The 26,450-nt window shown below is 48.7% G+C and overlaps 1 protein-coding gene across 1 annotated transcript in view; it reads left to right on the top strand.

Annotated features, from left to right (window-relative positions):
• MYO18B (myosin XVIIIB) overlaps nucleotides 1–26,450 on the top strand; it is a 203,042-nt gene that overhangs the window by 163,429 nt on the left and 13,163 nt on the right. The window contains exons 39-41 of the mRNA XM_072952829.1: nucleotides 8,554–8,684; nucleotides 17,653–17,697; nucleotides 19,039–19,176. Of these exons, the coding sequence (XP_072808930.1) occupies nucleotides 8,554–8,684; nucleotides 17,653–17,697; nucleotides 19,039–19,176 (314 nt within the window). The remainder of the gene's footprint in view (nucleotides 1–8,553; nucleotides 8,685–17,652; nucleotides 17,698–19,038; nucleotides 19,177–26,450) is intronic.

Genomic DNA, 26,450 nt, shown 5'->3' with positions numbered 1-26,450 from the left:
GGCTGGGAAAGCTATGAGCTCTGAGTCGTTAGAGAGGCTTTTTAAAATTTTTGTTTGCAAGCCTTGTGACTCAGACTCACAATGCAGTCTCATACTGGTGCCTCGATGCCTGATCACCCTCCCATCCCCGTCCACGGGCCCCAGAGACCTTCAGCCACATTCCCCTTCCGTGTGTGAGGGTCTCCTGCCCTCCCAAGGAGGCTGTGCCTTCGCCACTCCCCACCCATCAGGGGAAACGTGGGACCCCGAGAATCAAACACAGAGTCCCAGTCCATGGCACTGGGATTGCTGAAGTAGCTGGAGCCCATGTTTCTCAGAAACGGCTCATCCAAAGTGTGTGAGACAGAGAGCAGGGAGAAGCAGGCCCTTGCTGACAGATGACCTGGGTAGGAAAAGCTCCCGTTCTGGTTCTGCGTCTGTCACCCAGTGGTCCAGCAACCTTGGGCAGGTGCCCTCCTGACCTGAGCGTCACTCTGGGCTCCTGGTGTATGGTGTGTTTGTGTTCACAGACGTTTGTGGGATGAGTGGACATGCACAGCAAACATGCACATCTGAGACTTTCTGCAGGCCAGAGCTTTATCATCTAGATTTTGAACAGCCCAAGTTACCTAAAATATTAACTTCCTAGAAAGCTGTAAAGGCCCTCAAGCAATAGCTGGGGGCATTTTAAAACAATCCGCTTGAAAAATGTGAAGGGAAGAAAAGCCTGCAGGCAGGTGCCGGGAGCCCCAGGTGCTCTTCGCCTTGCAACAGCAGAGGACCCCGGCAGGGCACGTCGGAGGGCCCCCTGCTTGTCTGCGTGGCTAACTCCCTTCTGCCTTGACTCTAAAACCCTTTTACCCGAGTGTATGTCACATAGATGTATTTATACACAAGTGCAAGAGTAAACACAGAATGGAAATACACCAACATAGTCATTAAGAGGGGTTGTCCCCAAGTAACAGACTTAAGGGCGATTTGTAAAAGTTTTGTTGTTGTTTTGAGTTTTTTGCAGCTTGCTTTGTTTTCTAAATTCTGTATAATGACCCTATTAGAACCAGGAAAGAAAGGTAATGGGGTAGAAAAGGAAAATAACAGATCACACAGTATTACGTCAGTTTGCTAGGGCTGCCGCAGCAAAGTACCACAAGCTGGGCAGCCTGGTGAAGCAGCAGTTTGTTGTCTCACATTCTGGAGACTAGAAGCCTGAGATCAAGATGTCAGCAGGGCCTCCTTGCTTCTCTGAAAGCGCTAGGGAAGAAACCGTCTCACGCCGCTCTCCCGTCGGTGTGCTGGCAGTCTTGACGCTCCTTAGGTTGCACCTGCAACCCTTCAGCCTTCTGCCCCCCCCCCCCGTGGCCCTCTCACTCTGTGTCTTCACCTTCTCCCCTCTGTGTGTGTCTTTGTTTCCAAATTTCCCTCTTCCTTTAAGAACCCCAGTCGTGTTGGATGAGGGCCCACGCTAATGCCCTCATTCTACCTTGATTGCCTCTCCAGATACACTCTCATTCCGGGGCATCAGGCGTTGGGCACTGGGGAGTAGACTTTCAGTGTGTCTTCTGCGGGGAGCACACCATACAGCCTGTAAACAGGTGTGTTCCTAGAAATGCAAAGACGTTCAGGGTCCTGCAGGGTTTTCCCCTGTGGGAGGGGAGTCAGTGGAAATAAGGCCTGTATGCGAAGAAATTTCAGTGTTACTCTGGTAGCCAGCTTCCAAGAGGGTCCTCAGTGGTCCCCACCTCTGCGTTCACACCCGTGTGTAGCCGCCTCCACGTTGTATCGGAGTTGGTCTGTGTGACCAATGGACTGCTGGCAGTAATGACAGGTCACTTGGAGGCTGGGCTATAAAAGGCCTTTAGCATTTGGCGTGCTCTCCCTTGGACCCCTTGCTCTGGGAAAGCCAGCCACCAAGTCAGGAGGACACTCAGCAGCGCAGTCAGGGCCCTCTTGGCAGAGAACTGAGGCCTCCAGCCAGTAGCCATGGCAGAGAGCTTCCTTGGGAGGGACTCTCCAGCTTCAGGGAGGCCTTCAGATAGCACAGCCCTGGTGGGCACCTTCACTGTGACACCATGACAGATCTTATGTTAGTTTCCCAGGGCTGATGCAACAAATGACCACAAACATAGTAGCTTTAAAACAACACAATGTACTCTCTGATAGTTGTGAAGGTCAGAAGTCCGCAGTGAGTCTTAGGGGTTAAAATCAAGGTGACAGTGGGGCTGGTCCCTCCTGGGGGTCTCGGGGGACAATTCACTTCTCCTATCTTCCAGCTTCTAGAGACTGCCAGCGTTTCTTGGCCGCATCACTCCAACCCGCGATTCCATCACCACATTCCTGCTTTCTTCCCTGCTGACCTGCTCCCCTCCCTACCACCCTTTTATAGGGACCCTTATGATCATATTTAGGGGCCACCCAGATAGTCCAGAATAACCTCTCACCTCAAGAGTTTTTATTTAATCACATCTGCAAAATGCCTCTTGCCATTTAAATTAACATCTTCACCTGTTTTGGGGATGAGGACGTGGACATCTTTGGGGACTGTTACTCATTCTGCCGTAGACCTTGAGCCGGAACCACCCAGAGAAGCCACTTCTGAGTTCCTGGACCCACCAGAAACCATGAAAGATAATGAATAATATTTGATATTTCAAAATGACTAGGTGTTGAGGCAATTTGTTATGTAGCAATAAATAACTTATACAGACTAGGGGGCTGTAATCTAGCATCTGGTTCTATAGCACTTGACAATCATAATTCTGGATTTCTTATAATGTTTTCCTTGATACATACAAGAAGAAAAGCATGCAAATCTTAAGAGTGTATAGTTGGATGAATTTTTACAAGCTGAAAACACCCTCGTCTGTCTTTAATAATGAAACCTGGATACAGCCCAGATGCTTTTGTGCTTTGTACGGGTAGTTCTCCTGTTTGCTCTCAGATTCATTCCCGCCCCTTCTCTGCTCTGCTCTAGATTGCAGGAAACTGTTTCCCTAACTTGCCTTCTGGTAGGTTCAGCCGGTGAAAGGCAGTGATGGACAATTGAAAGACAAGAGGACGGGAGGAACCAGAGCATTTCTACCTCTGTCACACTGCCTCAGGGTAGAATAGGGGACGTCCCTGGCCACAGCTCAGCCTCTGAAATTCCAGATCCCTGGGACCCTTCTCCCTGAGGCCACCTCCTATTGGGCAGCTGTGCTGTTGCCCACTGGGTGGCCCAGCTTCTTAGCTTTTCCTTCCAGCGCTGGGTTGGCAGTGCCTTCCTGCTGCTGCTAATCTCTCCTGGCTTCTCATCTTTTCCATCACCTGGAAAACCAATTCCCTGTATTAAATTCCTTTGGTTGAATGATCGAGAGTGATTTCTATTTTCCTGACTGATACAAGCTCCTTGGAGGCATTACATTAAATCCTTCCAGCTTCAACAAAAAAGCATCAGGTTCATAGAATTCATTTTCTGAAAAATGAGGCTATCCTCACTGTAAAAACCCCTGCAGGCTTCATATTTTCAGAGTCTTTACTTAGAAGGAAGGAAATGGAAACATTTGTTACATATCAAGTGTGTGCCTTCCTGTTAGGTATACCAGATGTATGCAGTTTTACATTGTTTCATTTATTCCTTGCAACACCTTTCAGTCTGGAATAATACTGTGATGGTAACAGATGAGGAACTGAAAGTTGGAAAGGATTAGTAACTCTTTAAAATCCAGTGTTCAGGGTTCATCTTATTCTGAAGCCAGGACTTCTCCTGCTGCCCCCCCACCCCCATGTTGTTGGAAGTTTGCATATACCCCTTCCCACCCGCCAGGGTCTCTTCCTGAGTGTAGTGGGCTTCACCTTCCCTTGGTTGCATAGAACACGTGTCAGTTTTCAAGGAGAAATACCGGCCCCCAATCAACCAACTAATATAAGTGTCTTCTCTGAGGATTCAGGAGTATTGCCATCATTGGACGTGGGGCAGAGTTGGGAGTTCCCTGTTGATCCTGGTAGATGGGGCACCGGACAGCACTGGGAGCATTTAGCTTAGTGGTTCAGAGTGGACTTTGGCCCCACATTGCCTGGGTCTGTGCAGTGATCGATTAGACATGCCTGTTATGGGTGAAGGAATGGGTGGGAGGAGTTGTCGGGTATGTGCTGACCCTCTGGAAACAGGCAGGCCTGAGCTGGAATCTGTGTGTCACTTTCTAGCTGCGTGCCTTTGGGATCTTTGATGAGTCTCTCTGTGTCTATCGCCACATTATAAGAATAAAATAAGACAATTTGCAGGATGACTGTGATGGAAGGGCATTGCCTAATGATGACCACCTTCTCCCCTGTCCCTTTTCCAGTTGGAGGTTGGACTCTTTTCCAGCCTGAAGTAAGAGAATCTGATGCATAATTTGGGGTTTTCTAATGGACACCCCGACTCCTTCCTTTCCCAAAATGAGACTGAATATTCCCTGCTAATGCTTACTCCATGGTCAGTGCGGCCTGGGAGCTCTTTCCAGGACACAATTCACGGGGCATTTATTTTCTCCTGTAGCCTCATTTCTTCCAGACAAGTGACCCTTGGACATCTTGAGACAGTGACAGTTCCTCATAATCTGGCTTTCTGGGATGATTCCCTGCACCTCCAGAGACACAGGCACCTTTGAATGAACCAGGAACAAATAGAGGCAAAGGGGAAAATAGCCGTGGGCTGGGGTCATGAGACCAGGGTCCACTCTAAATTGTCATGTCCTGGTTCCACGTCCCTGGGCACGTGACTTAACCTTCCTGAGGCTCAGCCCGTTCATCTGTAAAATGGGGATAATGAGGCTGCCATGAGAGGTGTTGAGCAGGTAGACCTGGGGGCTGTTCATGGCTGTGCAGAGGGAGATAGTCCTGTCTTTTTTAACTTTCTGATAATAAAAGTAATTCATATTCTTTGCAGCATATCTGAAGAAGTTTAAAAAGGAAGCTAAATATCACCTGCTATCTCATCCCGCAGAGATAATAACTCTTCTGCTCCTTTGTTGTAATATTCTCACGTTTCCTTTTATGCGTTTATGTCGTACGTGACTCTGAGAGTTGTTATAAAGACCACATGAAGTAAGGAATTTCAGGCATTTAGCGGAGTGCCTGCCCATGTGAGAAATAGAAATAACTATATTCATTTATTAATTTTTTCCCAAATATTAAGTATGTGCTGTGTGTCAGACTGGGAACATTTGTGTATCTCTGCATACAAATGTGCACACAGTCACACCTATACATATTTATATATGTTTATGTTTATACATTTACATTTATCTATATGGCATGTATACATTATATAAATATACATTTGTATATATTTGCACACCATGTGTATGGTGTTTTTTTGGCCGTTTTGTAACAAGAATTTTCTATTTGTCTTTAGCGCCATCAGGAAAAAATAACAAGGTGATGTTTCATCAGGTTGCAGGAGTGTTTTGAGGCAGTCTGCCCTGTAATAAAAGAGGTGAAATTAACTTTAGGAGGCCCTGCGGGACACCTCCAGAGGTTAGAGACACAGAAAGCAGCACTAGAGTCCTGTGTGTTTGCGGACAGCAGAGGGTCCCCTGATGACCGTGGTGCCTTGGGCAGAGAAACCAGGCAGTGGTTTTAAATATTAGCCTCTAATTGAACATCACAAGAGATGATTTTAATTGCCACTACTAATTATCGCATGAACTGCTACCCACATGGGCAACTCTGCACAGCCTGGGAGTCTCACAGGGGTTAATGACTCTCTTACACAATGCAGGGGAGGCCAGCGTGTACAACACACCGCAGTCTTGCATTGATGTCTGTATGCATGGTGTGTACCACGTATGCCCTAGTGAGTGTGGTACCCTGGCCCCTCCTTCGTTCAGCTCTCGTCGTTGCAGTAACACCCCTCACTCAGTCCCAAGGCATAGTGAGTGCCTGTGTTGTAGGCACCAGCAGTACGGGTAGATTAGGACCCTGCAAGAATGACGCTCCCAGAAGTCAGGGTTTTATCTGTCTATGTCGCCATGCTTAGATCAATGCTGGCACATAGTCGGTACTCAGTGAATGCTTAGTGAGTGAGTGAGTGAATGGTATAGGAACAAATATATAATGAATATATAATCTGTATTAGTATGCTGTGTGTCTGTTACAATGTGTATGTCACTATGTTGTAGAAGTAGATTAATATGAGCATGTGGTATATTTATTAGTGGATTTCCATTGTGTGCATTTCACTATCTAGATGGTTTCGTATCCTGTTTTCTGTGCCCCCTAACTTCTTCCTCTCTAGGTCCCCAAAGAGAGATAAAAATAGAGGAGACCAAGCTCACTGTTGGTCTCAAAACAACCCCATTTGCGTAGCGGAGCTGACCGGGTCCTCAGCATGGCTGGTTGTGGAGGGGGAAGAAGGCCTGAGGGGGGCTTCCCTTGTGCATCACCCCTACATTTCTCTCCAGCCATCTCCGGCTGGGGCCTTGTTTTGTCTGCCCCATGAAGACTGTTGGGGACACCACATCCATTTTGCCTAATGGCTTGGTCTCTGCAATCAGCAGACTGTTTGGTTTTTGAGTTGAAGCAGGAAAGGTTTGCTGATTGCTGATTACACAGACTCTAAATTTCCCAAATCCATCTTCTTGGGAGGTTCCCACTGAGCCGTTTGTGATCCCCAGGCAGATGGAGGATGGGGCACAGCAGACAAGGGGCACGTGGAGGGTTGGAGGTAGCGGCAGGCCCCAGAACCCCATCTGTCATCTGTCGATGGTTTTCTTGCTCTCAGTTCCCCTCATTCTGTCTCGTTAACTCATCCCCTCAGCTGCCCGGGCTTTCTGTCCAGGTCTTTCCCCTGCAGATGGTGAAAAAGATTTCATCCAAAGTCCTGCATTCCAACCTCTTTCTTCTCTGCATGACCTTGGCAGACTTCTTCGGTGATGTGGGGACACCCACCCAATTGCTCTTCATCGTCCTCTGAGAATCGAATGATAGTGATGTCATCATTGGCCACGCCTTTCCTCTCTGCCAGGCTCATTTGGCCCTCCCGACAGCCTGGTGAAGGGGGCTACCACTGTCCCCATTTTACCCATGGGGGTCCGAGAGGTTGAGTAACTCACTGTAGGTCATACAGCCAGTGAGTGGCAGAGCTTGGATTCAAACGCAAGCATCTGGCTGCAGAACCTACTTTCACTTTCATGGTACTACGGACCTGACCCATCTCGGGTCCCCATCTCCTCTGCTCATCTTCTTAGTCCCACCCACCCCTGAGACACATCACCTGCCCTGTCCCTGCCCTCTGCCCACCAGAAGGCTCCACGCGGGTTGAGGCTTTTAAGACCTGTTGCTCCCTCTGTTCTATTCTGCTTGCTTAGCATTATTTCACAGACGTATTCCATGCTGCCACCATCCTTACTTCTCATGTCGATGTCTGCCTTAATAGCATCAAAGTGACCCACTGTGGTTTCCCTAACCATCCCCAGTTGTTGGGCGGTGAGGTGGCTTTCAGCCTCTCTGTGTCGTCAGTGGCACTGCTCCAGGCATCCTTGGATACAGGGCCTTGCTCTGCCATTTTTATTTATATCTCATAGGATTAATTCCCAGAAGGTGGGTTTCTCGGTTTAACCCAGGGTTTCTCAGACCGGACACTGTTGATACGTGGGAAGTAATCCTTGTGGTGGGGGCCGTCCTGTGCAGTGTAGAAGGTTGGGGAGCACCCTTGACCTCTACTCCACCAGTTGCCATAAGACTCCCAAGCGTGAGAACCAAACACGTCTCTAGACTAGGGGCAGAGGCACCCTCGGTTGGCAGTCATCATGTTAAAGGGAAGGAGTGTGGGAAATATGTTACAAACGGACGTCAGAGATTTCCCAGAGGGTCTGGACAAAATCCAATGAGGGCAGAAAGTAATGGGATGAGCACCGGGAGGAGAGGCAGATGCACCAAGCCCCAGCCCCAGCTTGGCCAGTCAGCGCTCGGTCCTTATCTGGAAAATGGGGGCAGTGATAGGACCCCCACCAGCCAGGCTCATGAGGAGTGAGTGTGGTCAGGAGCCTGAAACGCTGGACACAGTGCTGGGCATGGAAGGATCTCAGTGACGCCGTGGAGCCAGCGTGCTCCCAAGGGAGCCCACTGGGGTTTCCATCCTTGCCTTTACTGCCTTTGAGGATGGAAAGTAGGGGGAGTCTAGGTGGCTGAGCTGAAAGGGATCCATTCTCATTCTGTCTTCCCCCAACCTCCCACTCCACATTGTCTCCAGCGGGACTCAGCCTCCAGAGCCTTTCAGCAACTCTTCATACGTTGTAATTGATTTGTCCATCTACCCATCCATCCAAGTGCCTGCTTGGGGTCAGACAGACTAGGTTCAACACCCTTGGTGTGGGATGTGGGTGAGTGAGTTCTGTCTGGGGACCATGCCCTAGAGCCCCCAAGCATCCGTTTCTTCCTCTAAAATATTTGGAGCATCTATCTGAGGGTCTGTAGGCCTGTCTGTACAGAGAGTCCCTCATGGGTACCCTCCACATACAGGGTCTTGGTGAACACTGGCCTCCTCCCCAGGGCTCATTAAGGTGGGTGGGGGGCTTGTCCAAGGCCAATGTGTACTGTGGTCTCTGTCTCCAGGAGAAGTACGTGGAGGAGCTTGCTGCTGTCAGACAGACCCTCCAGACAGACCTTGAGACATCCATCCGGCGGATCGCTGATCTGCAGGCAGCCTTGGAAGAGGTGGCGTCCAGTGACAGTGACACGGAGAGGTAACTCATGATGGGGCAGGTGGGCCGGGCACAGCAGGTGAGCTGCACCCTGGGGGGTGTTGCTGTCTTTAGTGGATAGTGCTTCCACTCTCCAGTCTGTGGTTCAGGGCCGCATCGGCTGGGAGGCCCAGCTGCGTTCAGGTGCGGGAGGGGTAACTGGCTGACTCAGGTGAGGAAAGGCAGGCTGCTTCCCCGCTGGTGGTAGTGTCCCCGCCTTACCGTCGAAACCACACAGCCCAGCTCGCCAGGCTTTGGGGAGACAACCTGGAGGAGTGGCTGCAGAGTGGACTCCAGGGTGTGATCTTGGGCAGGTACCACGTTCAGTCTGAGCCTAATTCCCTCATCTGTGTAGTAGGCGTAACATTATTGGGCAAACCACATGAAATTGCCAAGATTTGCCCACTTTTGACTTACCAGCTGGGCATTGCGTGTATTCAACTCACAGTGTACCTCAGGGTTGAGTGAGAGTTACATGAGTTAACAGGTGAGTCGTGCCCGGCAGGTAAGTGCTGTTGAGGGTGCCGGTTATACTTACAGAGGGTAATGAGCACTATTTTACAAAGGCAACCCCGGATTCGCGGATGCAAGATTAGATGGCTGATGATGGGCAGGACCACTCAAATTCAATGTCAGGGCTTCTTCCCTTCCTCTGAAGGCATACAGGCTGCCTCCTACCATCTCCTCTCAAGTCTCAAGGCAGTCCCATGGGTGGGCTGCTCAGCTGGGAGGAGGTTGAGGTGTCCTGGCTGGGCCCACAGGCCCTGGCTGTCCAGCCCCTGCAGGTGGCCCATAGCGTCCTGTTCCCCGCAGCTACTTGGTGTGTGATTTCTCTGGAAACCACAGCTTCCCATCTGGCTGTAGCATCTCTGTCTTCATTGAAGTCTCCGCAGCAAAGCCTAGGTCACAGGGAGAGGCATCTCCTCTGCATAAATAATGTGAAGGTGCGAGATGGGGCACCTTAACTGAACCATCAGATGTGGTTTCTCCCAGCTCCCACCAGCCACCCCTGCGCACACCTGTTCCAGCTGCATCAGCAGCTGCTCCCTCCTGATCTTTGTCTCTGTGGGGGATGGTTTGTGCTGCAGCTGAAACATTCAGATACCAGCCCATGGAGTGCAACCCTCTCCTTTTCTGCATGACGACCCTGATTCAGAGAAGTTCAAGATCACCCAGCAGATAAGTTCCCTGCACTGATTTAGAACCCAGGGCTCCTTAGTCCCCAAGCCAGACCTTTGCCTGTGGCAGGAGGTGTGCGGATGAGACGGGCAGCAAGGGAAGAAGAGAGAGTTGCCTGTGGGCCATGGTTTAGCCAGTGGGAAGACCCAGGCATCTGAACTGGGGCTGACCACACCCAGTCCAGAAAAAAGACTGGAAGGAAGCACACCAACATTCTAATACTGAGGGAAGGCACTGCTGGACCTAAATTTTTATTTTTTTCAAGTTTATTTTTTCTCAGATTTATGCAGTGAACATGCACACACATCCCTGGCCATTCTAGGGTCCTGTTTAGGAGGATTTGCCCATACAAGTCATGTGCTTTATACTCCTGATCTTAGACCAGGAACATATTGTTTCCTTCATGCAGTCCTGGGAAGGTCATAAGCTGCTTAGAGGCATGTAACCTCCAACTTCCCCATGAAGACAGTCACGCTCAGCATCAGTGAGACAGAGACCCAGTGCACTTGCCATGTTCTTGCCTCTAAATAAAGGGCTTGATCTAAAAATCTCCTCAGTTTGTGCAAAGATTGCTTTGTGCACATTCTAAGGATTTCTACCTTGCCCTGCTCATTTGCACAGCTGTCAGATTGCTGGCAACACAGCAAATACGGATGGTACAGCTGCTTCCCAGCTCCTGCGTACACACAGAAACCCCCGTCCACCACCCCCCTCTAGTTTTATTAGTGTCATGACAGGACTAACGTCTGTAATTACAAATCCCTAGTGTCGGTATCACCCGCTCGATGCTGGGCTGGCTTCTCCGTTAATAGAAATGCTAGAGCTTTTGCATTAATTATAATGGGAATTAATGGCCGTATAAACTAGTATTTGGGGTTTTTTGCCAATGAGCAAAACTTCTGAATCATTTTTACTTGCATAGCAAGAGATTGCTTTTCTAATAAACAGTTAAAGTTCTAAAAATAACAAGATTGGAAAGAGGCAGAGAGTCCGTGCCTGGAGGTGCAGGGAGAAGCTGGGCAGCACCTGTGACAAGAGCAGATTCTTGCCTGTGGAGTGAGGTCCTGCTGGTGAGGTCACGGACTGTGACAAACATCACTCCGGTCACTGCTTACAGTGGGTCCCCTGGGGCCATAAAGGGACCCTGCCCTCACGGTCATCCTAGTAAGAGGCACCTTTGTTTTTTCTCCAGATAACAAGCCTCATGCGAACTCCCTTGTTCCCTCAGGTTTTCTGAGCTGCAGGTCCTGGGCCCCTGGGAATCCAGTCTGAACCTTTGCTTTCTGTCTGCATTTTCACCATCTTTTGTCTCTGGGGCTTTAAATCTTCCTCTTGACTGAATGTCTGATGACTTTTCCTGAGTCTGGATCACAAGTGTCCACACAGCACCTGACACACGCGTCCTCAGGTTGGAAGGGACCTCACCTGCATTTCAGGGTTGTGTAAGGTGGGGATGATCATAGAACACCAGATGTGAAGAGATGGCCTCTTGTACCTGGAAGAGCCCAGGCAGCTGGAAGGATTATTGCAGCTGGAAGTAAGGGCTGCTGCGGGGCGGGGGGTGGGGGGGCAGGGGAGCCGCGTTTCATTTTATCAAGCCTGATTTCCAGGCGGGGATCCAGCAGTGCATTTCTGTGTGACTTTCGGCAAGTTATTCATCCTTGCTGAGCCTCAGTCTCTTCATCTGTAAGATGGATTGATAAGTAGGTGGAAAAAAATGATCCCCTGGCATAGTACCTTGTGCCCGGTAGGGGCTCACCAGCCCCCAGTTTCATTCCTTCATGTGGTGGATTCTCACCGGTTCTGCGCCAGGCAGTGTTCTAGGTGCTTGTCTTATTCCACTTGCTTCTTGTTATCCTTTTCCTCTATTTTACAGATAAAGAGAGATTGAATAACTTGCCCGAGATCAGGAAGAAGTTAAATTCCTGTGGAACAGGGAGGGAGAAGAGTATAGGGTGGTCTCTGGCTTCATGGAACCTGCATCCTGATGGGTGTGTGTGTGTGTGTGTCCATCCGTCCGTCCCCATCCTTGAGTACAGGGAGCAGGCTGAGGACTAAACACTAGAATACAGTAGGAGTCGAGGAGGCAGAGAACACAGTGCTGTGATGAGTAGCAGGGCAGGAAGACATGGCCCCCTTGAGAGGAAGAATTGATTTAAAACCTGGGTGAGAAGAAGGGGCCAGACCTGGGCGCTATGGAGGGAAGGGAGGAATGCTCTAGGAAGTGAAAGTTGACCAGGGTGCCAGAGTGAGATAAATGGGAGAGAGGGAACTCCTCTTCTTTCCTCGCCCTCCCCTCTTTTCTTACCTTTCTTCCCCTTTTGAAATGGCCATGGAAGCCCACTGTGTCCCCCAGTTCCTCGAAGGGCCCGAGAAGCCCAGGCAAGACTGACTACATAATCTGTGGGTCCACTGTGAAACGAGAACATGGGGCTTCTTGTTCAAAACAGATTTAGAATTTCAGGATGATCACAGCAGAGCATCATACCGAGCACAGGCCCTTCTGGGCTCAGGCTGTGAGCCTGCGAAGCCAGCCCCGACCCCGGGGTGGTTCTTGGGAAGTGTTTCTCAATTGTCAGCAGGCTTTGGTCCTTACTCGCTGTCTTGTAACTTAGATTTGAAACTTACACGGAGTGTCGGTTTTAATAACAGCGTAGGAGCCGAGGAAGACTGGAGAAAAATCACCCACAAAGAAGTCTCAACACTTTTCAGAGAGTTAATATCATACAAACCATGTTGTCTGGTCGCAGTGTAATTAAACTGGTTATCAGCAATAAAAAGATACGTGCGTGGCTGGGTTGTAGAGCCACCGCCGGGAGCAGAGTCCCAGCACCTGCCCCAGTGCCGCCGGCCTGTGCTCTGCCCCGCCTGCCAGCTCCACACCATGCTCCTCCCTTAATCGTCTTGCCACCTCGGGTAAGAGACTTGGATTGGAGCCTGAAGGGCTGGTCTGAGGTACTTCTCCAAACAGCCCGCAATTAGGATTCAGACCCACCCCAGGAGAGAGAGGAAGAACAGTGCTTCAGCTGGAGGTGAGGTTCTTTGAGAGACTTGTTCACATTATGAAAAGGCACATTTCCCCATGTTGGGAATTAGATCCGAGCGTAACAGGCCTTCCAGGCTAGAAACGTGGCTACGTGCTCAGAAAGCCAGGTTGCCTGTGCAGCAGCGTTTAAATGCGTGCTCTCCTGCGCCAGGGCCCCCACGTTGTAACTTAGACTGTGGCGTCAGCCTTCTTAGATTAATGTTTTAAGCTGTCCCCCCAGGCCTGGAGCGGGCTCATCTGTCATGGAGAGAGGGGTGTCAGCTGACAGCCTCATCTATTCCTGGCCTGGGGTCTGCGGCTGCTCTGTCATCGCCTCGGCTGGGAGTTTGGGGTAGGGTAGGGGGTGGAAAAGTCAATAGATGACCTCTAACTTGTGGGTCAGCTGAGAGTGTGTCCATGCCAGCTGGCCCCACCTCAGATGAATGCTCTGGAAAGGAGTCCTTTATTGCTATGTTGAGTGTAAATTGCACATTTTCCAACATCCATCCTTTTAACTTAGCGAAAATGAGGTTGCGGTAGGACAAGGAGAAAGATGTGGGTCTGACCAAAGATTGCAGCTGCCACCGAGGGCATAATTCTGAGTTGACTTATTCATTAGTGGGCTGGGCTCTGGCCAGACTGCAAGGTTCCTGCTACAGAGCAGGGCAGGCTCTGGACCTGCTCATGTCGCTTTTCCCACAACTCTCTTACCCTCTAATTTTGCTCGGAAGGGATAGCTCACAGCATTTCCCCATTATTCTCAGACATTCCAAATTAAATCACGGAGCCCTAGGGCAGGATAGCATGTGTTTAATGATGCCACAGATGACACCTGTCTTTCTAAGCATCTTTCTAGCTTGGAAGGCCCGGATACCCAGCTAGTGGGATTCTTGGGGACAGGGCTCCAAGCTGCTTTATCCACTCTGGCATCCCAGGAAATGCAGATCATTGTGGTCATAGGTCCTCTTTCCCGAGGACTGGCTTTGTGCCATGCTACACAACCTATGTGTTTTACATACATTGTTCTTACAACAACTCCTAAGGTTGATATCGTTATCACCCCCAGTTTACAGATGAAGAAACTGGAGCTTAGGGAAGTCAAGAAACTGGTTCCAGCTCACACAGTAAGTGAGGGGACATGATTTGATTTCCAGGCCAACCCCATCACCCACACTTCCAATGACCAAGCTCTCCTGTCATGTCAAACATGCCATCTTCCTCTTTTCTCTTGTCAAGGTCTGTCTCTGCCAAGTAACTGGCTTATCATTCTGGTGAACTTGTGTCTGTCACTGTGGTGTGGGGCCAATGCATTTGCGTGTTACTTACCAGGCAGTGTTTGCGTTCAGACTGGAGTTGCTTGGCAAAGACTTACCCACAAGGAATATACCAAAAAAACACTTAGTTGTTCATCAGCAATCCCCTTGTTCATGAATGCCTGGCCCAGGTTCTTCTTGAAAAGCCACATGCACCAAGGCCAGATAAGGAACCACTGGTCCTTACTGGACAGGACATGAGGGAAGAACCAAGGACCACATGTCAGGCTGCACTGCCAAGGAGATCAGGACCATGGACAGGTCAGCCGCCCTTGATGAAGATTAAAATCACCATCACCACTATCATCAGTGCATACCTTCCATGTTAGGGCAGGAGACGGTAGGAAACAGGCAAACATGAATCAGCCTCATGGAGCTTGAGGTCCAGAGACTTTCTTCGTGTGGTGGAAGGGTCCGTGGGTTTTAAATGCCTCCTTTAAAAAGACCCCCCTCTTTGACACCAAAGCAAACTCCTGTAGAAAATCCTAGTGTAGGATGGAGTGCAGCTGGAGTGAGAGAAGAAGGTTCCCCGTTCATGGACTCAGTGTTTAAATTTGCCCCCTGCTGAAGGGTCTCTAACCCCCCAGACTGGAGACTTACTCACTTTGAGATGTCCAGTTATGCCAGAAGAATTAGCCCTAGCCTGTGCCTTGATTAGCTGCGTTGCGCTCTAAAGATGTTCCTGTGCTGGGTTCAACTTAAGATTGTTGTTCAGTCCCATGAATTAGGTGTAGATGCCTGGCTGCACAGACCTTTTCTCCTGCAGAGTTCAAGGCCACTTATGTTAGGATTATGGAGACATTAGGTTGCCCAGGCACCCACCAGGGTCTCTGGGCACAGCCTTTTTTAATTGAGAGTCATGGAGTCCTGGGGTGGGAAATGGGCCCAAAGCCCCTCCCTCTCTTTCGTCCTGCCTCACATCTCGCCCCTACTGCAGCCAGTGTACGCCCATCCTCCCTGCTTGTGGGCATGAGAAACCTTGTCCTGTGTACGACTCACCCTCTCTTTTTAAGGGGAATGTGACACCTTCTTGAACTCTGTTGCTTGGCCCACAAGACTCTTAGCTCTTTTCTTCTTTCTATGAGTATTTCCGAGCCTCTGCTCCCCTGGCCCTCGCTTACCACCTTCAGTCACCTGGAACCAGTGTCTTTAATGGGGGTCTTTGAACTATAGGTTGAGGGAGGAGGTGTCCATGCATGAGTTCTAGAGATTTTACGGTGAACCTTCTGATATTGCATTAAAATTGGAGTCCGTGTTTGTGCATTTGGGGAAATGGAAGTTTTACAGTCTTCATAAGAGTCTCATAAAAGGACCAGGACTCTGGCTCTAGGGCCCAAGTGCACCCTCTCCATTGCATGTAATTTTCAAGCACCCAAGCTAGACAAGTCCTCAGTGTGCAAACACCTCATTTCACAGATGGGGACACTTGACACCCCAAAGAGGGCAGAGAATAGGCCGAGGCCACACCCTGAGGGCACTAGGATTCAGTCACCTCTCTTCCTGGTCTGGTGTTCCTCCTGCAGCCCCAGCACACAGAGCCTTAGGGAGGACTCAGGTCACAGTGGGACTAGAGCTGGTTCTGCTCGCATTGACCACTTCTGTGACAGTTTTTGTTTTTAAGTGTTTTTGAATAGTTTGTTAAGGAGCTATAATCAAACAATTTTATGTAGATCCTCAAGAAGATTTAGGGTCACTCATAAAAGGTACTTTTATTCTATTGCTGCCATAGCAAATTATCACAAATTTAGTGGCTTAAATTTAGTGGCTGCCATAGTAATTTAGCTCAAATTTCGTGGCTTAATTATCTTACTGTTCTGTTAATTAGAAGTCCAACATGGATCTCCCTGGGCTAAAATCACTGTCAGCAGAGCTGTGTTCCTTCTGAAACTCTAGAGGAGAATCCATTTCCTTGCCTTTGGCAGCTTCCAGAGGACACCCACATTCCTTGGCTTGTGGCCACTTCCATCCTCAAAGCCAGAAATGTTGCATCTCTGACTGTTCTTCCATAGCCACACCTCCCCCTGACCAGATCTGGGGAAAGTTCTCTGCTTTTGAGGATTGGAGTCATTGGACAAGGCCCACCCAGATAATCCAAGATCCCCTCCCTCTCTCAAGACCCGTGTCACACCTGCAAAGTCTCTTAACATGTCAGGAAACATAGTCAGAAGTTCTTGGGATTAGAGGTGAATGATTAGGATGTTGACATCTTTGGGGTCATTATTCTGCCCCTTGAAGGATCTTTCACAAAAGGTGCTTTTTGTTATACTGGAGAGATCAGCTAATTTTTCTTTAAAAGACCAGACAGATAGTAAATATTTTAGGCTTTTCAGGCTGTGTGATCTCTGTTGGAACTACTGTACTCTGCCATTGTGGAGCAAAAGCAGTCATGGACAAAAATGCAAATGAGTGAGGATGGCCATGTTCCAATGAAACTTAACTTATAAAAAACAGATTTGTAGGATAGATTTGGTCCATGGCTGTTGTTTACAGACCCCTCTTCTGTTGGGTTCACAAGGCATTGTCTGAGAGAACGTCTAATCTTGCCTGAGCCCTGGGGCTAAAGGGATGAACAAGATTTGATGTTCTTGTCCTTTGAGGGGCTCTTGCAGTCTGATGGGGACAGGTATATGTTAGTAGAAGCCCCGAGAGTGACTGGCCCTTGGGGGTAGGGGCCAGCTAGCCACAGGTGCATCCGGTAGGGAAAGTGATCAGGTTTTCTGGGAAAGAACTGCCCAGATTGCAGTGAAGAATAAAGCTGGGAGGTCCTGGCTGAGGAACCAGGATTAAAATGATGGCTTAGGTGTCTGATGCCCATTCCTTGGGCAGTCGCACTCTGGTTAAGATTATGAGCTTAGTGTCTCTCACAGACCTGGGAGTCAAAGCTATGTGACCTTAGACAACGGAGTCAGCTTCCTCAGCTCTAAGATAGAGCCGGGCAAGGTGGTCAGATGAGATTGCATGTGAAGCGTATTTGTTGAATCAAGGGGTGCTCCCTGCAGAATAGCTACTGTTGTCATTAGTTCCAGAGTTTCCCAGAATGCACTGGGAAAGCCGAGCACCACAGCCCCGTGTCTGGTTTGCAAGTGCTCATAAAGATTATGAAGAAAATGCCTTGCTCTCTGTTAATAGCAGTACTAGTTGTACTAAAACAAGAGTAGTGGTAATGGTGGCTGCCCTTTCATTAACACTGTTGATTTGCCAAGAACCATGCTGAAATGTTTATAAGGGTTATCTCACTTAGTCAGCTCCACAGCTTTGAGGGCGGTGGCCCGTTGTTAGCTACATTTTATGAAGGAGCTCAGGAGACTTGGGGAGAGTAACTTGCCTGAGATCACACACAGTGGCAACGGTTGAAGGTGGGTCCCAAGCCCGAGTTTATTTAACATCAGAGACTGTTCTTCCACAGCCCCTGGCAGCCCAGGGGTAACAGATTCTTTCTTGTGCCTCCTTCTAGTGTCCAGACAGCGGTGGATCGTGGCAGCGGCGGCGCAAAAGAGATGTAAGTTAACCCTGAGTAGAACCGAAGCCAGAGACGAGCCCCCAGCTCTCTGTGTCCAGTTTGCAGAGGGGACATCCATGCCTGTCTGGAGAGCTGTCCACAGTGCCCATGAGAGCTCTGACCCCCTGGTCAGAACATACGGCCCCAGGGACACGTTACTGAACTGTCCTACTTCTTGTAGATGACAGCCCGTGACTTACACCACTGTCCTCAAACACCTTCAGTGGCCCCCCATCACCTCAGAGTAGACTTTTCAGATTGACATTTGAGCCCTGCACCGTCTGACCCTTCCCTCCCCATCTGCCTGGACTCCGGCCTTGCACACCATCCGTGCCCTCCGTACCTGGGTGTGCTGCTCCTCCCACCTAGACTTCCCGTCTCCAGGCCTGTGTGGCCAAGCCCTCACCTCCAGACAAGGTGTAGCTCAGCAGCCCCTACATGATTCCTTCCTTTGTGCCTCCCTCCTTGTCCTCCTTAAAGCCTAGCCTGTCCCTATCTAAGCATCAGTAATTTTCTTTTTTATTTAAGGTTTTATTTATGTATATAGATGTCTGCTCTGCTAGAATGGGGTCTTGAGGGCAGACTCAGTGTTAGGCTCATGTTTATAGCTCCTTCCCATGTGCCTGGCATGGTGTGCTCTAGAAACAAACAAATAAATATGGGTGTGTGTATATACATATGAAAGTTTGTATGTACTAATAATAAACACTGGTAGATGTTAGTATATAATGTATGTTATATATGTATTTGAGTGAGTATATCAGCCATAAAATAAAACAGTCATTGAGCACCCGTCTTAGTGGGAGGCCCACACAGGCCCTTCCCGGTGCTGCTCTCAGTCATGGGGGGGCATACAAGTAAAGTGTCTGTCCACAGAGACATTCCAGTTAAGTAAGGCAAACGAGGGGTTAAGACCTTCACACTTGACAGATTCCACGAACACATCATTTGGTGTGAAATTCAGAGCCAAATTTTACTCCAGAACTGGAGCTACCTCAGCATCTGCCTTAGAGTGTTTGTCTTTCCAAGGAAGAGCAGTGGTTATTAGCATGGGTGTTAGAATCAGAGGGGCCAAGGTTTGCATCCCAACTTCATCACTGACTGACTGGGGGACCGTGGCCAAGACACGGGTTGGCCTCCCCGGATCCCATTACTCTCATCTGTGTGCTAGGGACAGCACTGGCTGCCACCTCTCAGGGGTGGTGCTGTAAGCACTGATTATAAAGTTACACATGTTCGGCTCTTAGCACAATGCTTGGCTCATGCCAGGGGATGAATATCTAGGTATTGCTGTGACTGTGGTGGTCATTGTGTTGACAGCATCTTGCATTCTGGTTCTAGAGATAATGTCTCCATCCTCAGCTCCCGGCCAGAGGGCAGTCTGCAGTCCTGGTTGAGTTGTACTCTGTCCCTGGCCACAGACACCGTGAGGACCCCCTCAAGACAGTCAGCCGTCAGCAGCCGTACCCTCAGCCCCAGGTAAGAGTAGCTCCCTGCTGCCTCAGGATGGCCAATAGTTCAGAGAATCTCAGACTTTGAAGATTGTTGTTCACGTCTTCCATCTCCTCCATCCTAGGCAAGGACAAGCATGGTCTGGTTTGAGGTATGACCCCGCCCTTTCCTTGCTGTGTGACTTTAGGCTGATCAGTTACCCTCTCTGAGCCTTCCCTTCCTCATCTGTAAAACAGGAAATATAATTGTATTTACTGCCCTAAACAGTTGAAGTAATGAGGATCTACTAGCCTTCCTGAAGCGTGGTTTTTCAGATGCTTTTGAGCATGGGGTGAACATTAAAAACCCAGCTGTGGATATATTATAGTTGTCTTCTACCTAAGGCAAGTCCTGCTAGTTTTCCATTTATAGATAGTTTTGGATTTAAATTTTTCTTTATAAACATATTTACCTACTACGTTTTCTGGTTTTTTGTTGTTTCTTTTAATGGAGAGTCTGTATAAAGACTGTTAGGCTGGATGATTCATTCCTCGGAAACATCAGCTTTGTTTGAATGTTAGAATTCTGTATTTTTTTCCTACGATGGAAGGAAACATTCTGTCATGGCCTGAGATGGGGCCCTCACAAGGCTGGGATTGCCAACAGTAGGTTGTTCCGACAGATGGGCCCCCGGACGCAGCCCTAGTTGCAGGACTTATATCCATCTTCCTCTTGCTTTTCATCTCTGTTCCTCAGCTCATCTAGTTTTCCTTTTCAAGGGTGGCTCTCTTGTAATTAGGAGCTAATGGCCATGAATCAGAAATTATGGATTAAGCAGATGTGTAATTAAGATGAAATGCACACCACTCGTGTGATAACAGAAGAACCAATGTGATAAGATAGAAAGAAGTATCACAGACTGATGGGGCAAGCCCAGACAGCCCCTTCCCAACATGAAACACGTTTGCTCTGAAGAAGGGGGTTGTCTGTCCAAAAAGAAAGGGGTGGAAGTTCACGCCAACCTTTCAGGCATGTTTGGCAAGTGGCAAATGTCTGGCGCGTGTCTGCAGATAATCTTGGGCTGAAAGATTTGATGTTGAAAATATCAAAGGGAGGCTTGGAGAACGGGGTGCGTCAGGGGAGTTAATTAAAGCAAGATTATCTGATTGTTGCTCTTAATTAAAAACAAAGACCTGTACAGAGAGAGAGCCATGTCCTCTGTGAACTTCAAATGATGAGTACTTTTTTTCTCCTGATAACTAAATGCCTCTGTGTTTCCCTGTCAGCCAGCAGATAAGGCGGCCAGAGCTGAATGTGAAAGCTCATTAACATAATATCCAAGTGTCATAACTATCCTTATGTTAGGGTGCAGGATAAGGATCTTAGCCCCTGGGTTACACCCTGAGTTGTTTGACACCATTTGAGCAGGAGGTGGGAGGCTGCCAGGTTTCAGTACTTGGACTGAAGTCAGAGCATCAGTTTCCAATCCTGTATTTGCTTGTCTGCAGCTGTGAGATTTGGAGCAAGTTACTTAACTTCTCTGATCAAGTTTTCTAGTTGAGTAATTTGTTGTCGGGGTTAATGAGAGGGTGCTCTCCGAGTGTGGCACCTAGGAAGAACTCAAGAAAATTAGCTGCTTTATTAGTATTGGTGTCTGTTTGATGCCCGGAGTAATCCCAGGAGACTGATGTCATTCCCCACCATGTTACAGAAGAAGAATCTGAGGCCCAGAGAGCAGGCAGCAACTGATTCAGGCAAAGGTGGCCACATCCCCGCTTGTGTAGCTACGGCTTGGTCAGGGCAGTCTTCAGTATCCCCAGGCAGCCCTGTCTATAGCCTCATGCCCCTGCCCCTGCCTCCTCCCCCTCCAAGTCTTCAGGTTTGTCCAGCTGCTGTTCAGAGCAGAGGTGCCCGCACCAAGGGAAGCGATGGGGCAGGAGGCAAGAAAGGACTCGCCTCCTGCCCTCATTGTCAGTTTTATTCCTGTTGGTGTCCCTAGGGCTGGCATACAGATGGTGCTCAGTAAGTATTTATTGAATGAATAACTGACCATAACAACAGTGTTTGAGCAGAAATATTAACTGTACTTGGTCACAGTTCAGCACTGACTGTGACTCAGAGAGGGTCAATAATTTGCTCAGGGTCATTCAGCAGGGAAGTGGAAGAGCCGGGATTTGAACCCAGGTTTGAATCCCTCCAAAGCCTGTATTTGTATTTGCACACTGCTATGGCTCTCTGACATTTACACGGGAGGCGGGTCACTTACCTGGCAAAGTTTCCTGGCAAAGAGTTGGCCTGTTATTAATATTAAAACTGCATAAGGATCATTATTCAACATTTGACATCCATCTAAAAGATACTTATTAAGTGCCTGCTGAGTGCCACATTCCATGGCATTAAGCCCTGAAAATTTTGAGGCCTGTCCTTGGAGTATGTTTACAATATAAAGATTCTAGAACTTCTGAGTTGGAAGGGACCACTGGGATTATTTAGTCCAATCCCATTGTATAAATGGGAAAACCTGATGTCTGCACAGGGAAATAGCTTACCCAAGCTTACAGTAAGGACTGACCCAGAGTTCAGGAGCTTTGGCCTCCAGCTGTATAATCTATAAATACTTCCCCCTTTCAAGAACTTAAGCTATAACTGAGAAAGCTGCAATCCTCTTGGCCACCACCCTAACCTCAGTTCCCTTCCCTAAGGTACCTACCATCTTCAGTCTTGTGCGTATCCTTCCACATCTTTCTCTGTGCATTTCTAAACATACAGGTACTGGTAGCAAACACATAGCGTATTTGTGGGCTTTTAAAAAGCATAAACAATATGACACTATATTATGTATATAATGTTACAATACATTCCTACAATGTGCTTATTTCCCCCAACAGTAGACCTTGGAGATCTCTCCTTATTGGCACACATAAGTCTGTCTCATTCTTTTAAGTTCCTGCAGAAGATCTTAAAATGCCATGGTTTCTTTAACTGCAGTCTTCTCCTTTCACTTTTATTTGATTGCAGGATATTTGCTGTTAGCCTGTAAGCCTTAAAAAAACACACATCCTTATGCACATGGGCAAATGATTCTCTGGGTCAAAGGGAATTTGCATTTGAAACTTGGCTGGATGCCACCAACTCACCCCAGCACTCTGCTAGGAGGCGTGTAGTGGTGGAGTCCGAGGCTCCTGTCTGCCCTGCCCCACCCTGCGTTACCTGGCCCATCACAGGGCTCAATAAAAGAGTCTCCTGGACGTTTCCAATTTGACTGAGAAAGAAGGTCACTCTAAAAACAGAAGAGAGAGAAAGCAGCCTTCTGCCAAAAAAATAAAAGCGCTCCTTGTGTTATTTATAAGGGGATGTCAACTCAAGAGAAATACGCCTAAAGCTTTATGATTTACAGCCCAGGAATCATGCAGCTGCTGCTGATAAATGCAAGAGCTTCTGGAGACAGAGACACTAAATTACCTCCGTGGCCCCCGGGAGGGAGTTTATGGGCTTGGTGGTGGCAGCCACGCTCGCCTCTGGAGTCTCTCTCGATGTCTGGCAGCAGGTGGTGCCCGGGCCGCCCCAGGGCTGGCCTGCTCCCCTGGCCTTCTGTGTGCCCTCCAGGACCATGCCCTGCTGGGAGAGTGTTCCAGTAAAGGGTTCTGTCCTGTCCCTTCTGGTCCTCCAGTACCTCAGGCTTTCCAAGGAGAGTCCAGGCCCCATTTTAGTCTGGACCCCATCCCCACATCCTGCAGAGGCCCAGAGGTGGTTACTCACCCGGTTCTGTGGGGGCATTCACTGAAAACCTGTGCAGACGCTCACGTCTTGTCACTGGGCCGTTGTTCCTTTCATTTCACTGGACAATTACTCCAAACAACCCTGCCTTCACTCCAGCCCCCTTCTGTCACTCTGCAGAGACACCCTCAACTCCTGGCTCACTCAAAGATAAGAAGACGATGGCCTCAACTTCTGTGGTGTCTATAAATCCATCTCTGTCTGCTACCATCTTCCCCTGGGGTCAGAAGACAAGACCCAGTCCCCTTGGAGTCTTAATTCCAATCCCGCCCCTCCTCACCCCTGCAGCGCACCCAGCGTCCCCCTTATCCCTGGCCCCCACGTCCCCTGCTTCCTCCTTTCAGGTTGTTCTTCCTCCGCTGGTTACGGGCCCCTTCAAAGTGTCCCATTCCAGCCATGTCCTTGCCCATCGCCCTGCAGTCCTGCTGAGTGATTCCTTCTCTCCCTGAAGCCGGGCTTCTCCAGAATGGGGCCACGTGCACCACCCTCACTTACTCACCTCACCCGGGGCCTGCCCCCACTGCTCCTCTGAAACGTTTCTCGCCGTGTCAGCGCCTTCCAAAGGGACAAGCCAGGGCACATTCTCCAGTCGTGATCTTTTCCTGGACTTCTCTCCTGCTCTGGCACCTGTCAGGCACTTCTTGGACTCTCTGTCTCCCTGGCCTGGTACATGTTTCTGCTCCTTGGCGCTCCCCAGACTTCTCTTTTCTGGTCTTTTCCTTCCTACCCTGGCTCCCCCGGTGCTGGTGTCACAGAATGCTGCTCTCACGTGCTGTTCTTCCCTCCACCTGGTCACAGGCAGTCCTCTTGTGATTTTAATGCCCTCACTGTAAATGGATGAACCACACGTCTGGACCTCCAGCTCTTACGTCCCCCTACGTTTTGTATGTGTATATCGTAGCTAACTGCCTATGCTGAGATGCTCGCTGACTGGATGTCTCCCTGGTGGCTTAACCCCGCCTACCTGCGAGGAAACTCCTCCCCCAACCAGTGTTCTCAGTATCACTTGCTGGGCCTGACACTCATAAAGCCACCCAGGCTTGACTCATCTTGGGGTCTCATCCCTCTCTCTCACCCCCACAGTCAACTGATCTCTAAATCTTGTTGATTCTGCACCCCCTCCCCGGCCACCCCCAGCAAATACTCTTGACTCTCTTTACTTTGCTCCATCCTCACTGCCAACACCTTTGTCAGGTTCCCACCTTTTCTGTTCTAGACTGGCATAGACCTCCAGTGCCATCTTCCTTGGGTCCCTCCTTTGCCCTCTGCCCTTCAGCCACTGTGATCTCTCTCAGATGAAAATCTCGTTTCAGTGGCTTCCAGTCACCTACAGCAGGAGTCAGCAAACTGCTGCCCACAGGCCACATCTTGTCCTTGACCTGCTGTGGTAAATAACATTTTATTGAATCACAGCCATACCCTTGGTTGTTTTTCAAATTTTACATATTGTTTATTACTGTCTTTGCACTGTGCTGGCAGAGTTGAGGAGTTGCAACAGAGATCGAATGGCCCCAAAGCCAAAAATATTTGCTATCTGTCCTTTATAGAAAAACTTTGTTCCCTCTGTCCTGCAGGACAGAGCAGGATGGAACTCAAGCACCTTAGCAGGCTTGCACTGCCCTCCATGACCTGGCTCCTGGCTACTCTCTGGCCTCCTTTCCCCACATCTCTTCTTCATACTTTGTGCCTGAAATGGTGTGTGGCCTCCCTCATACACGGTGCTGTTTCCCGCCCTCGGTCCTGTGGCTGTGAACTTCCTCTGCCTGGACACCCTTCCCGTGTTTCTTCACCTATGAACTCTTATTCATGACTCAGCTCCTGTGTCACCAGCCTCAGGAGACGTCCTGATTCCCTGGCCAGGTCGTGTGGCCCTCTGCCGTGGTCCTGCAGACCCCACAATTCCCCTCCCATAGCACGTCCATGTTATGGTGAGATCATCTGTTCAGCTGTCTCCCTCATTAGGCTGTGGGCCTTTTGAGGACATAAATCTTATCTTTTCCTTCTTACACCTCAGCACGCACCACAGTGTCTAGCACATAGTAGATGCTCAGTAAATACGCACCGAACGAATAAATGACTGGTATAGATAGAAGTTAGATGGCCTCTCACAGGGTGATTAGAAGAATAATGCTGGTATCAGGAGCCAAGGGTGGATTTGCCAGACGGGTTAACTGTCTTGTATCACAGAGCATGGAAGCAGGATTGGTGGAAGCAGGTGGGGAAGCCACAGGTCTGGGGCTCCCTCTGGGGAGGGAGGTGGGCAGTGTTAGAGTATTTGGGATCCCCACTTGGTAGCCTTGGGATGTCCAAATAAAATTGTATGTATCCTGATCAGAGGCTTTATTTATCCCTAAATTTCAGTGACCCATCTATCACCACATAATTAGAGATGCTGTGATTAGAATTTATTACCCAACGTGGCTCTCCAGTGTTGCTGTTGGACTGGTACCATATTGCAATGTGAGCGTGGAAATTATTGTATAAATTATTCTCACTCACATAATCATCATGATTTTAATTACCGTGTAATCTTCACTAATTACTGTTGTATGTATCATTTGCTTTGGTGCCGATTTAACACAACTGCTTTTCGTTTGGCTAAAAGATGGCATTACAACTTTTCCTTTTCCAGGGGAAAAATTTGCCTTCTGTAAACAGTTGTAGCCCCATACTCTTGCCTTGTGGTACTTAGTTTAAAAGAAAAAGATTTAGACACCACCATCCTCCTTGGATCAGCCTCTGTTGATTTTTATGTGGGATGAGGCTGGCTTGTATTAGTAAAAAGGTCTAAATTATAGGGTATTGTTTTTAAAGTAAAGTTGTATTACTTTCAAGGAAATGCAATTACTGTACTGCAGAAGGGGGGGCCAAGGATGGGTCGTGAGACCCGCTTAAATGATTAGATAAGACTCGTTTGTAATTAGTTCATTAATTATGTAAATATGAATGGATGATCCTTGGCGTTAAAAACAGCTTGTTCTCAAAGTAGGTTAAGCACCCACTGCTGATCTTATTTCAATAGCACGTTTATTTACTGGTCTCTGCATTCTGAGAACCAGAGCTCAGGATCATTTTAATCCACCCTGAATAGACTTAATGAATGAGCCGCTCATGAAAACGGTTTTATGTCTTCCTAGAACACAAGGGTTATTTTCAGTTTTATCAGTATTAAGAAGATTAGTGGGAAAGATGTGGAAATGGAAGCATGAAAATTTTCAGTGCAAACGTGTTAACCATGTTAACCACGCAGGGCCTGAACAAGCGAAGAGCAGGAGAAGTCTGGCTCTGTCCAGGGTTTATTCTTGGAGCCATCGTCACTCTTGGACAGGTTCCTGTGGGTAGGAGGGCTGTTTTCTATTTGGAGCTCCAGTCTTAGATGGTAGCTCTGATGATACCTCAGGAGTTTTGAGGCTCCCCTTGGTTAGCTGTGACTTTGCGTAAAATCATCTGAATTAATCATCAGCAGTTCACAACATCCTTGTAGAATCTGCAGTTTCCTAATTGAGCTAAATTTTTGTTAAGTGGACTTACTGAAATAAACATAC

The sequence above is a fragment of the Vicugna pacos genome, chromosome 32 (genome assembly GCF_048564905.1).
Source record: "Vicugna pacos chromosome 32, VicPac4, whole genome shotgun sequence".
NCBI lineage: Eukaryota > Metazoa > Chordata > Mammalia > Artiodactyla > Camelidae > Vicugna > Vicugna pacos.
This window is presented reverse-complemented; position numbering and strand designations above follow the sequence as displayed.